Raw genomic sequence first — 13,934 nt, 5'->3', positions numbered from 1 at the left:
GAGGGACAAAATGCTCTGCTCCTGGGCTTCCCTCTTAGTTTATGATTGCCATCACCTGTGTTGAACTAGGTCAGACCTGGCCAACCTGTGGCTCTCCAGCTGTAGTGAAACTACAAGTACCAGAATGCCTTGCAACAGTTTTAGCATTCCCTAATAGCAAAACTGTAGCAGGGCATGCTGGGACTTGTAGTTTCACAACAGCTGGAGAGCCACAGGTTGGCCAGGCCTGAACAAGGTAATTGATAAGAAAGGTGCAGAGCATTTTTTGTCCCTCCTGGAATGGGTCATGTTGGGAGGCAGGGGCGGATTGGCCATCTGGCATTTCTGGCATTTGCCGGAAGGGCCAATAGTCTGTGGGCTGGTTCTCGGAGGGCGGAAGTACCCCCCCCCTGCACCCCATTCATGGTATTAGATGCGGTGAAGGGAAGGGGTGGCGACAGTGGGCCGGGAAGAGGGGGTGGGGGGCGTGCCGCAAGGCCAGGACCTCCATGACTAGCAGCACACCAGCCTTTGAAACTAAACCACGCCCCCTTCATGAGTGCGCGCATAGGGTGGACTGCCAGGGCTGATGTACAGCCCAGTCTGTCCCTGTAGGGAGGTATGGCCATAGGTCTGGGTGCAAAGTGCACTTAGTAAAATTATGTTCTAATTGAGCACTTTTGTCATCCTCTTATTTGTTAACAGAAAGCACATTAAGAGGCTTATTCATTATGAAGGGCTGTGGTCCCGCAGAAATTGTGTTTTAAACAATTCATTATTCAGTATTGCTCCAAAATGCGGTTGTCCCACAATCACAAAAAATATTTACTGTCGCCTCTAATAAGTGGAGAAAGTTTACACTAGCATGCAGTTAGAGTTATTTATTTATTCATTATCAGCTATTTATTGTTGCTCACATATGCAGCAGCACTTTACAAAGAGTATTTCTGTCGTTCCCATTAGTCTCTGCCTCAGCGGAGCTTACTATCCATGCTTGCCAACTCTCCTGGAAGGTCTGGGAGAGTCCCGAATTTGGGGGTGAGAGGGGGCTCTCCCGGACTCCCGACAGAGTTGGCCAATCTCCCAGCGCTGCTCACTTCCCTACTGGATTGGGCGACAGGAGGTTGGATTATACGATTTGCATTGAAATATCTCATCCTAGCCCCATCCCGCTGTAAAATGCAGCGAATCATGCTTTTGAACAGTGGAGGGGGCCACGATGATGTGTAGCCACGTACCCCTCTGTTAAATGGTGCAAATTTAAACTTTATACAGCTGTGGAGGGGCAACAAAGGCGAGAAAGCCAGCCACGTCCCCTGCTACTAGTACCTCTTCCTATGCAATTAATGCTGCTGGGCATACACTGTCAGATAAAATGTCTGTCAGACATTTTATCTGACTAGTTGAAACCCATCAGATATCGTGGCCATGCATTGTGAGATATGTCACAGTGTATATGACCACGATATCAGGGTCCCTCCTCTGGGAAGGAAACATTTCCCCGTTCCTCCCCTATGAAGGAACATGAAAAATGTGGGGTGGTCGACCATGGCAACGCATACACTACCATATGCAGCCGATCAATTATTGGATCTATCGGACAGGCTGGATGATTTTGCATGTCCGACAGACTAATAATTACTGATAATTACTAATCAGTCGCAGCAATACACTGTTCAATTACACTGCACAACAATTAAAATGTTTCCGATGTGAAAATAGTTACTTCTAATTGATGTCAGCATGCAAAGAATGAATATGACATTTAAAACTCTCAGTTAGCTCTGAGTTCCGAGATATAACCCATTTATGAGGATGTAGGGGTATTCCTAGTGAAGTGGGCAGAATGGAGAGAATCTTACCAGCAATCTGCGTTCCGCACAGAGGGGGCGGGGCCTAATGACCCAATTAAATGAATCAGTTATTTGTCCCCTCCCCTATTCAAATATATGCGAATCACGGGATTACCAGCACAAGATAACTGTGGTGCACTGAGTGACAAGCATAGTGAGCGATTCCACCAAGACATTTCAGCAATGAAACAAAGATATCAGGGGAGGTGATCACTACTGTTATACAGTGACAAGAGATGCCCCAGAGGAGGAGTACAAGCGACAAGCAAAGAGAGAGCAGCCCCATGTATAGGCCACTATATTACATAGTACTTTCCTATGCTGTATGTTTGTTTCCTATGCTGTATGTTTGTTTCGTTTTGTGTTCTTATTTGTGATTGAATTAAAACAACTGTTATTTATTTTCAATCAAGAAAATATTAGATTATTGTAAAATAGCTTTTCCCTATGACTATATTACTAATGTACATACAGTATAGTGCAAGTAGTGTAGCTAAAAAAATAGAGCTAGTAAAAACATTCTGAAATCATTTTAGTTTTTCTTGACCTCATATTAGTAATGTATGACTATTTTTAGAAAGGAAACAAATTAAAAGTATTTATTTGTTGTACAGTGTTATCTGATTATTGGCTGATCAGTCCGATAATTGGACAGTGTATGCCCAGCAAAAGTCATCCTTGCCTACTCTTCTGAAATGGGAGGCTCCAGACAATTGGGTGGCATTCCCGGCCGCCCGGAAGAGTAAGTAAGTCTCCCGAAACTGGCCGGCACCCCAGTGGCCTCCCACTTACTGAGCAAAAGTGGCCAGTCCAAGGCGGCCGATGACGCAATTCACCTAGAATTGCGTAATTGTAGTCCCACCCCTCTCAATCAATCAAGCCACCCCACCCCTCTCACCGCCCACCTCATGCCATGCCACGCGCCCCTGCTCTGATGAGGAAGCCGACCTGGCTGCCCCCTCCCAGAGGGGCCAGCCAGAAAGTCGGTAAGTATCTCAAAAGTATCTCCGGGGCTTTTCCCACTGCTGAGTGCACTGTCTGCAGGGATTATACTGATACTATAACTTACAGGTTGTTGACGTTAAATCACTCTCATTCTGTGTTCTGTATGGTAACTTTTCCTGTAGACCACAAGTAATATCTCTATTGACTACAATAAACAGAATAGAGCATATGACTGATCCATGGGGTTCTCTGTTGGTTACCAGCCCTTCCTCTATTACACTAATGACTGTGAAAATCCAGTCTCCTGTCCATTAGCCAAACCAAAATCCAAGGATTCAATGGGGGTAGGGTGGAAATGGTAATTTTCCAAATATTACTACAGGTTGAGTCTCCCACATCCAAATATTCCGAAATATGGAAAATTCCGAAATTATGGAATTTTTGGAGCGTGACTGAGATAGTGACACCTTTGCTTTTTGATGGTTCAATGTAAACAAAATTTGTTTAATGTATAAAATTATTTAAGATATTATGTAGGCTTACCATACTATCCCTTTAAACCGGGACCACTCATGAATTACACAGGCTCTGTGGCTGACTGACTTCAAGCCTGCATTTCACCTGGTTTTAATCAGCCCCAGAACCCGTGTAATTCACGAGTGTCCCGGTTTAAAGGAGTAGTATGGTAAGTCTAATATTAAATACCATCATCTGCAGGCTGTGTGTATAAAGTGTCTATGGAACATTAATTAATAAATTAAGTGTATGTACACAAACTTTAATGCACAAAATGATTAAAAATATTGTATAAAATTGCCTTCAGGCTGTGTGTTTAAGGTGTATATGAAACACAAAAAAAAAATGCATTCCGTGTTCAGATTTGGGTCCCATCCCCAAGATCACTCATTGTGGTATAAACATATTCCAAAATATTGGAATATCCAATATACAAAACACTTATGGTCCCAAGCATTTTGTATATGGGAGACTCAACCTATATCAGCCAATCCTGGACTGCAGCCCACTACAGTCCTAAATACATGGTCATTTTCATCTATCGGCTAAGGTCTAATAGGTTTAATACACCTCTGCTTCCCCTTCTATTCCCTATCTGGGAACTTCAGGCGAATGAAAAAAGGACAAGTATGATGTATGTTTTGTTTTTCTTTTCTTGTTGAATAAAATGAGAATTTTCAAAGACACAATAGACCATGTTATGCTGGATGGTATTTTACATTGCTTCGGCCGGGCGCGTAAAACATTCCTTCACTTATCTGAACAATTAAACTAAACAAACATTAAGTTACAGGATATTGTATCAAATACACCAATATAATCACGCATTTCTGTCACATAATAATGATGTTTTCAATACTTTTATTTACGCATACAACAATAATCTCTTAATACAGTAATCAAATATAAAATATCTTTGTCAAATCTAAAGTATTGCAACCTGTCAATAAAGTTAATGTAAATAAATATTATATTAAGCCATAAGTCAGAATATACTGTACATTTATTTGTAATCATATCTGTAAGAATAATTATACACATAGCTTTAAAGTGGTACCATAATTACTCCATTATTCTAACAAGCGCTAATCAGAGCACATTGTGAGAAAGTGACTCTGCATTTACTTATTTCTTTACATTTTATTTAATATATGACAAATAGGAAAATAAAATACCTAAATGAGACATTTCTATAAACTCTTATGCTCAGCACCTCAACAGAGCATAGAGTGCCTGTATTTAGCAGGAAATGTAACAAAACATGGAGAGAAATAAAGTACCAACCAATCAGCTCCTAACTGACAAAGCCTAAGAACTTTCACCCCCACCCCTTGTTGTGACAGTTATAGTTTAAACCATACTTGCCTATTTTGCTGCCCCCTCCTACAGAAGGGGGCAGCCAGGTCGGCAGAGAGGGCGCATGGCAGCTTGGAAAGTGGGCAGTACAGGGGGCGTAGCGTCGCAATTGTATCATCATAGCCCCGCCTCCCGCATTGTATAGCGAGGGCCGGGCTGCAATTACGCAATACACCGCGAATCGCGTCATTGGTCCCCGGGGGGGTGGGCACCCACTCGTGCTCTGTAAGTGTGCGGCCGCGGGGGGTGGGTGGCGAGTTGGGTCACTGGCGATGGAGGGAGGTGGTGCAGGCGACTTGCCTACCTTTCTGGGTGGCCGGGAGTGCCACACGATTTTCGGGAACCTCCCGGCCATTTCAGGAGTGTAGGCAAGTATGGGTTAAACATACTTTTAATTACTAATAACAGACCCTTAAGCTGGCGGCATCACCCATCGGCCCTACTGCAGGGCGGACAGGGGATGTCGCCAACGATGCCGTGCTGCAGAATGCGACCTGACAGGTTCCATCGCCGGCCATGTCGTGCTGTGTACACATCGTGTAGTGTGTACCCAGCATTACAGTTGGTAATGTTGATTGTCTAATTGCTTATTGCCTCATTGTATCATCATACCTGAATTTTTAGTTTTGCAGCAACAGTAAAGATTTTATATTGCGCTTATTGCAGCGATTAAACATCCTCTATTCAATTCAACCAAAAGGCGAGAACAGAAGGAAATGAAGGAAGACATTTTTAGTCTTTTAATAAAGCTTTTTTTTTTTTTGCTATAGAATATTATTTAAATATATATTTTTTTATTTTTTATTTATATATTTTATATTTTTTTTTTTTACAAACTGGGCTTTCCATTCCACTGAACATGCATGAACCGACAAGTCAGGTCACACGCGTGTAGATCCCATGAGACTGGCCTTAAGTTAACCCTCAGCGATCCGGGCCAGTATTGCAGTGACAGCTGAGTATGGCCCAGCTGCCCTGGCAAAATTTTATTGATAAATTGCAGTGGGACGGCGTGAGCCGCGTACCCAGGGAGATCATGGTGTCGAGCATTCCTCTATATGAAACCAAGATCTTAAAGTGAATATAAAAATATATATTTTTGATTCCATGATGTAAATGTGAAAAATATATACTTTTATTGCCATTGTACAGGGTTTCTTTAGGATGTATGTTAGTAAAGGGATCAATTGTTATGTAACCAATTATTGCTGTTTTTTTTATTTGTATAGTATATTAAGATTTTATTTTCAATTTTACATTAAGCAAATATATAATAAATGTGCATTAAAATGTTATTCATTATTATTATAAATAGTAAAAACAATAAACAGTAAATAAAAAGTCTAAATGCAATGCACACCAGAAAGCCATTGCATAAGTACGAAGCACGAATGCAAACATTGCAGTAAAATCACAGTCAGGGAATGATGAGTAGAGGGGAACGCTATGATAACACACTGTACAGGGGGGGAGATGTATCAAGCCTTGGAGAGAAAGTGGAGAAGTTGCCCAAGGCAACCAATCAGCTTCAAACTGTCATTTATCTAGCTCAGGCACAGTTAGGGGTACATTTAATAAAGTGAGAATGTTTAGAGGTGGAGATGTTGCCCGTAGCAACCAATCACATTCTAGCTATTATCTTCTAGAAGGTGCTAGTTAAATGATAAGTAGAATCTGATTGGTTGCTAGGGGCAACATCTCCACTTCTAAAAACTCTCACTTTAGTAAATATACCCCTTGTTTGGTTGCTATAGGCAACTTCTCCACTTTATCTCTCTCTCCGTGGCCTCGTGGGAATGGAGCATGGCCTTGTGGCATAATTTTGCATAAGGAGGAATTGGGGGAGGGTTGACGGGGCACATAACAGCACTTGATGACCCTGTAATCCATCGTATTGCCTAGAAGACAGTGGGGTATATTTATCAAAGCTTGGAGAGAAATAAAGTGGATGGAGAGGACCAACCAATCAGCTCCTATCACTTGTTTGAAAAAATGACAGTTAGGCGCTGAGTATTTGGTACTTTGGGGGAGATGTATGAAAGTGCGTTAGGGGGATAAGTGGTATCAGAGAACGTTATGTGCGCTGATACCACTTCTCCCCCATGTATTAGTGAGGATAAGAGTGGTAAATGATAAGGGTGCTATGCGCCCCTGTCATTATCGGCGCTGCTATCTACAAGATAGCACGTCGATATGCTAGGCGATGTATGACCGGTCAGTGGCAATGACCGTACCGATAGCTGCAGCTATCGATATTGTCGTTGCCCTAGCACCACAGCAGGCACAGCGCGGTCCCTGGCTGCGCTGGCCGCTGGGCTCAGGGCTGGGCACAGGAGATCTCGCGCATGCCCATTGGAGCCGGCGGGGAGGTGAGGCACAGCGCATTAGCACTAGGCTGATGCGCTGTGTGCTCTGACGGGGATCACCGGAGGGGGGGGGGTTCACTCCCCCCACTCCAGCTGACGAGATGTTCATACATCTCATTGTTACTGCTTCCTGCTCGGTAAAGAGACAAAGCAGGAAGAGCTATAGCGGCACAAATACATCTCCCCCTTTATCTCTCACCACTTTATTTCTCTCCAAGGCTTGATAAATCTCCCCCTGTGTCAAATTGGACAATACACAAGAAGCACAGGTAGGGGAAGAACAAGAAGGAAAACATAATGTTTACTGTTGTACCTTGCAGTGTTTTTGTGTTATCTTCTATTAAACATCCGTACACAGTATAACTGTAATATATACATGTCCAGCATATTCCTCTCACACTCAGAGGGACATAAATGATACTATAGTAGTAATAGGGATGTACACCAATGCGTGCAGCAACTCTCCATTACTCCTGCACTAAACACTTTCATAGTAAATAAAGAATAGGTTCCCGCTGCCAATGGCTGCAATGTAAGGATATTGGGGGAGATGTACTAAGCGCCTGGGTGAGAGAGATAAAGTGGAGAGAGATAAAGTACCAACCAATCAGCTTCTAACTGTAAGTTTACAGGCTGTGCTTGAAAAATGTCAGGAGCTGATTGGTTGGTACTATATATCTCTCCACTGTCTCTCTCTAAATGACTTAGTACATCTGCCTGATTGTGTGTACAGTACCATGTCTTTTTCTATACAAAGACACTTTCTAAATCGTATAACGCCCACAATGCTGCACTATGGTCTATGTCTCTCAGCGGTTTAAATCTAGCTGTCATCACAGGTGGAGAAGGTAATTTGTGACACCGACGCAGGTTTGTAAATAGCATATATGCATTGTGGCGGCCAGAAGCAACGACTGGGGGCTTTATTTTAGCACTTTAAATAGATCACATTCAAAAATATTGCACGGTGTTGAGCTCTTTAATGATTGTGTTACTCATGAGTCCTTGGTCGGGATTACGGGTCGGAATCTTTTTCAGGTGACCTGTTAAATAAAAAGAAAATAAAGTTATCCGGAAACAAAATACATACAAATATCACATTCTGAAGCTGCTGCTCACAGTACAATGTGCTGTTATATGTCCAGTAACAGCAATAGAATTTATGTTTGGATTGAAGCTGCAGAATATAAAAGCAGGGTCTCTCCTATGCACCAAGCACGTATGCAGCACGTAAATGTTCTGCACACATTCTTTTCACACCCCTCAACTATTCATTCAGGTCAATGGAGCTTACAATCTATATTCCTCATCACGTGGACACACACACACTATGGTTATTAGGTCAATAACAAGCTACGGGCGACCGGTGCCACAGCACAGAGCACAGACCTCTGTGGGCAGCACCCCCGCGGCCCCCGTACCTGGCTTGTAGGGTGCCTGGAACTGCAACCTGCAGCCAGAATCACAGCTGAAGTGCTGCCCGAAGCATCCTCTGGGCGCTCCAAACGGCAGACTGCAGCCATAACAGCCCCTGGAGCATCCTGAAGATGCTCTGTGCAGCACTGCTGTTCTGGTTCCTGGCGGCCCCATCATGTCATGACATCATGCATCGGTACCGGGCGCCGTAGCTCAGTCACAGCACTGAACAAAAGCATTCGGTGGAAAACCACACTCAAGTGCCTTGAGCGGGAATTGAACTCATGACCTCGGGGCTGTGAGGCAGTAACGCTAACCACTACACCAACCGTGCTGGCTTTTTGTTCATTGTAAATAATAATTCCACATGAAATTTCTTTTTTGTTTTGTTTTTTAGCCAGCTTCTCCCATGCTCTATCACATTGGTTCTGAGAAAAGGGTACCCCCAATATTCGCACTGCAAAGGTTTGTATTCATCCAATTCTGGGAGACTAGACAAGTATGGAGAGTATGAAATAGCACTGTATCAAGTGATAGAAGTACTGCACTGTGTAAGTGTAACACTTTGGGAGGCGTGTTGGGTGCGTGAATGATTAAAGGGTCAGGGTGTCATTCTAAGCTAAGCTTTGACTGATGAGTTTGAGTTTTAGGTTGAAAGTAACAATACTCCTTCAACTGTAACCCGCGCCAGTGAGGGTGACGTGTCCAGGGTCGGACTGGCCCACAGGAGTACAGGGGAAACCCCCGGTGGACCCCACTGTCAATGCATTGCTGTTATTAATCTGGCACAATATCATGCAGGCACTACCAGTATTTATTATATACTCTCTCTCTCTCTCTCTCTATATACACACACACACACACACACACAATTGTGACCCGGCACTCACCAGTTTTATAGTGTCAAGTAATTGAACTGACTACGTGATACCCTACAGTTGCCATTTTGGGAAAGGATGTAGTGGCCAGCGCCATTTTAAATAAAGTTGATTTACACAAAAAGAGTGGTGACACTTGCAGCTGTGGGGAGCTGGAGGGCGCCACTGAGCCGAGATACGCAGCTATGGGGCCTATTCATCATCACAATTTATACAAAAGCAGGTGAAAATAGCATTTACACCTAATTTTGTATAATTTAAGTGTCAGGGTTATTCATCATTCATGTAACGCAGGAGATATCACAGATAGCTCCTGGTTACAATTGTGCATCAATAATATCCACAGTTCCCATACTATAGTCCTATACAGTCCCCATACTATAGTACTATACAGTCCCCATACTATAGTACTATACAGTCCCCATACTATAGTATTATACAGTCCACATACTATAGTATTTAGTATTATACACTCTCTATACTACAGTACTATACAGTCCCCATTCTATAGTACTATACACTCCCCATACTATAGTACTATACACTCCCCGTACTATAGTACTATACGATCCCCATACTACAGTACTATACAGTCCCCATACTACAGTACTCTACAGTCCCCATACTACAGTACTCTACAGTCCCCATACAACAGTACTATACATTCCGAATACTACAGTACTCTACAGTCCCCATACTACAGTACTATACACTGCCCATACTATAGTACTATACAGTCCCCATACTACAGTACTATACAGCCCCCATACTATAGCACTATACACTCCCTATACTCAGTGGCGGGCTGGGCCGGGGGGCAGGGTGCCATGTGCCCCCCGGGCCGCAGCGTCATGCGGGCAGCGGGCAGTCTGTCACCGTGACACAGACTGCACCGCGTGTGTAGCGCTGACCAGACGGAGTTCGGTCAGCGCTACACAAGTGACAAACACACAGCCGCCGGCTCCGGCAGCTGTGCGTTTGTTTTGATCAGCAGCCAATGAGAGTCTGTCAGACTCTCATTAGCTGCTGCTGCGCCCACTGCAGGAGCCGCTCCATCTTCCTGCTTCCGCAGTGGGCAATGGGAGAGGAGTCATGATGTCATATGACGTCTCTCCCACAATGCAGAGCGGCCCGGCCCGTGAAGGACAGACGGAGGGGCGGATGGCGACGGCGGGAGCAGGGATTCAGGTAAGTGTTTTTTTTGTTTGGTTTTTTTTACTACGTGCGTCTACTAGGGAGGGGGAGGGGGCTGGCACTACAAGGGGGAGACCACTACTGGGGGCACCACAAGGGGGGAACCACTACTGGAGGCACTGCAAGGGGGGAAACCACTACTGGAGGCACTGCAAGGGGGGGGACTACTTCTAATGGGGGCAATACAAGGGGGGGACTACTACTACTGGGGGCACTATAAGGGGGGGACTACTGGGGGCACTACAAGAGGGAGGGACTACTACTGGGGGCACTACAAGAGGGAGACCACTACTGGGGGTACTACAAGGGGGAGATCACTACTGGGGGCACTACAGGGGGGGCACTACAAGGGGGGACCACTACTGGGGATTATAACTGGGGGCACTTCAAGGGGGGGGACTACAACTGGGGGGACTACTATTGGGGGCACTACAAGGTGGGGGACTACTACTACAAGGGGGAGACTACTACTACTACTATGGGCACTACAAGGGGAGGGGACAACTACTAGGGGCACTGCATAGGGGGGAGGGGACTACTACTAGGGGCACTACATATGGGGGAGGGGACTACCACTGGGGGCACTGCATCGAGGGACCACTGCTGGGGGCTCTATAAAAAGGGCAATACTGGGGGTACTGCATAGGGGGGAGATTACAACTGGGGCCACTATTTAAGGGGCACTGCATAAGGGTTACCACTATTGGGGGCACTGCATGGGGTGTGGATGGCTACTGGGGCACTATATAAGGAGCACTGCATAGGGGGTACCACTACTGGGGGCACTATATAAGGGGCTTACTACTGGGGGCACAAGGGTCACTGCACAGGGGGGACCACAACTGGGGGCACTGTATAAGGGGCACTGCATAGGGAGGATCACTACTGGAGGCCTGCATAAGGGGATCCTCTCCTGGGGCACAGGGGGGCACTGCATATGGGCACCACGACGGGGCTGTCCCTAATCTTTATTTTTACTTTACATTAATCCCATATGGTCAGCCTCCTCCCTGGAACACTTGAGGGGAGCGCCGTAGCACGTACGTTCTTTGGGCACCCTGGCTACGCGCTACTCCTCTGCCAGGGCCGCCTGCATGCATTTGCCCCCCAGGCTAAAAGTTGCCAGCCAGCCCCTGCCTATACTATAGTACTATACAGTCCCTATACTATAGTACTATACAGTCCCCATACTATAGTACTATACAGTCCCTATACTATAGTACTATACAGTCCCCATACTATAGTACTATACAGTCCCCATACTACAGTACTATACACTGCCCATACTATAGTACTATACACTCCCCATACTATAGTACTATACACTCCCCATACTATAGTACTATACAGTCCCCATACTATAGTACTATACAGTCCCCATACTACAGAACTATACACTGCCCATACTACAGTACTATACAGTCCCCATACTACAGTACTATACACTGCCCATACTACAGTACTATACACTCTCTATACTATAGTACTATACAGTCCCCATACTACAGTACTATACACTCCCTATACTACAGTACTATACAGTCCCCATACTACAGTACTATACACTGCCCATACTATAGTACTATACACTCCCCATACTATAGCACTATACACTCCCCATACTATAGTACTATACAGTCCCCATACTATAGTACTATACAGTCCCCATACTATAGCACTATACAGTCCCCATACTATAGCACTATACAGTCCCCATACTATAGCACTATACACTCCCCATACTATAGTACTATACACTCCCCATACTATAGCACTATACACTCCCCATACTATAGTATTATACACTCCCCATACTATAGCACTATACACTCCCCATACTATAGTATTATACACTCCCTATACTATAGTACTATACACTCCCCATACTATAGCACTATACACTCCCCATACTATAGTACTAATGTACTATACACTCCCCATACTATAGTACTATAAACTCCCCATACTATAGTACTATACAGTCCCCATACTATAGTACTATACAGTCCCCATACTATAGCACTATACACTCCCCATACTATAGCACTATACACTCCCCATACTATAGTACTATACACTCCCCATACTATAGCACTATACAGTCCCCATACTATAGTACTATACACTCCCCATACTATAGCACTATACAGTCCCCATACTATAGTACTATACACTCCCCAAACTATAGTACTATACACTCCCCATACTATAGCACTATACACTCCCCATACTATAGCACTATACACTCCCCATACTATAGTACTATACAGTCCCCATACTATAGCACTATACACTCCCCATACTATAGCACTATACACTCCCCATACTATAGTACTATACACTCCCCATACTATAGCACTATACACTCCCCATACTATAGTACTATACACTCCCCATACTACAGTACTATACACTCCCCATACTACAGTACTATACAGTCCCCATACTACAGTACTATACAGTCCCCATACTATAGTACTATACACTCCCCATACTATAGTACTATACACTCCCCATACTATAGCACTATACACTCCCCATACTATAGTACTAATGTACTATACACTCCCCATACTATAGTACTATAAACTCCCCATACTATAGCACTATACAGTCCCCATACTATAGCACTATACAGTCCCCATACTATAGCACTATACACTCCCCATACTATAGCACTATACACTCCCCATACTATAGCACTATACAGTCCCCATACTATAGTACTATACACTCCCCAAACTATAGCACTATACACTCCCCATACTATAGCACTATACACTCCCCATACTATAGCACTATTCACTCCCCATACTATAGCACTATACACTCCCCATACTATAGCACTATACACTCCCCATACTATAGCACTATACACTCCCCATACTATAGCACTATACACTCCCCATACTATAGCACTATACACTCCCCATACTATAGCACTATACACTCCCCATACTACAGCACTATACAGTCCCCATAATACAGCACTATACACTCCCCATACTACAGTACTATACAGTCCCCATACTATAGTACTATACACTCCCCATACTACAGTACTATACAGTCTCCATACTATAGTACTATACACTCCCCATACTATAGCACTATACACTCCCCATCCTATAGCACTATACACTCCCCATACTATAGCACTATACACTCCCCATACTATAGTACTATACACTCCCCATACTATAGCACTATACACTCCCCATACTATAGCACTATACACTCCCCATACTATAGTACTAATGTACTATACACTCCCCATACTATAGTACTATAAACTCCCCATACTATAGTACTATACAGTCCCCATACTATAGTACTATACACTCCCCATACTATAGCACTATACACTCCCCATACTATAGCACTATACACTCCCCATACTATAGCACTATACAGTCCCCATACTATAGTAC

The 13,934-nt window shown here is 44.1% G+C and overlaps 1 protein-coding gene across 4 annotated transcripts in view; it reads right to left on the bottom strand.

Annotated features, from left to right (window-relative positions):
- Nucleotides 1-4,234: 4,234 nt before the first annotated feature.
- The window catches only part of TMEM71 (transmembrane protein 71), a 67,945-nt gene continuing 58,245 nt past the window's right edge, over nucleotides 4,235-13,934 (bottom strand). For all 4 annotated transcript variants that reach the window (XM_088449694.1, XM_088449696.1, XM_088449695.1 and 1 more), the window contains one exon: nucleotides 4,235-8,058. In XM_088449694.1, the coding sequence (XP_088305820.1) occupies nucleotides 8,050-8,058 (9 nt within the window). In that variant the 3' untranslated portion in view covers nucleotides 4,235-8,049. The remainder of the gene's footprint in view (nucleotides 8,059-13,934) is intronic.

Source organism: Taudactylus pleione, unplaced genomic scaffold (genome assembly GCF_031769625.1).
Source record: "Taudactylus pleione unplaced genomic scaffold, aTauple2 ptg000493l, whole genome shotgun sequence".
NCBI classification, from domain to species: Eukaryota; Metazoa; Chordata; class Amphibia; order Anura; family Myobatrachidae; genus Taudactylus; species Taudactylus pleione.
The sequence above is the reverse complement of the archived record's forward strand: the minus strand, read 5'-3'. Positions and strand labels throughout refer to the sequence as shown.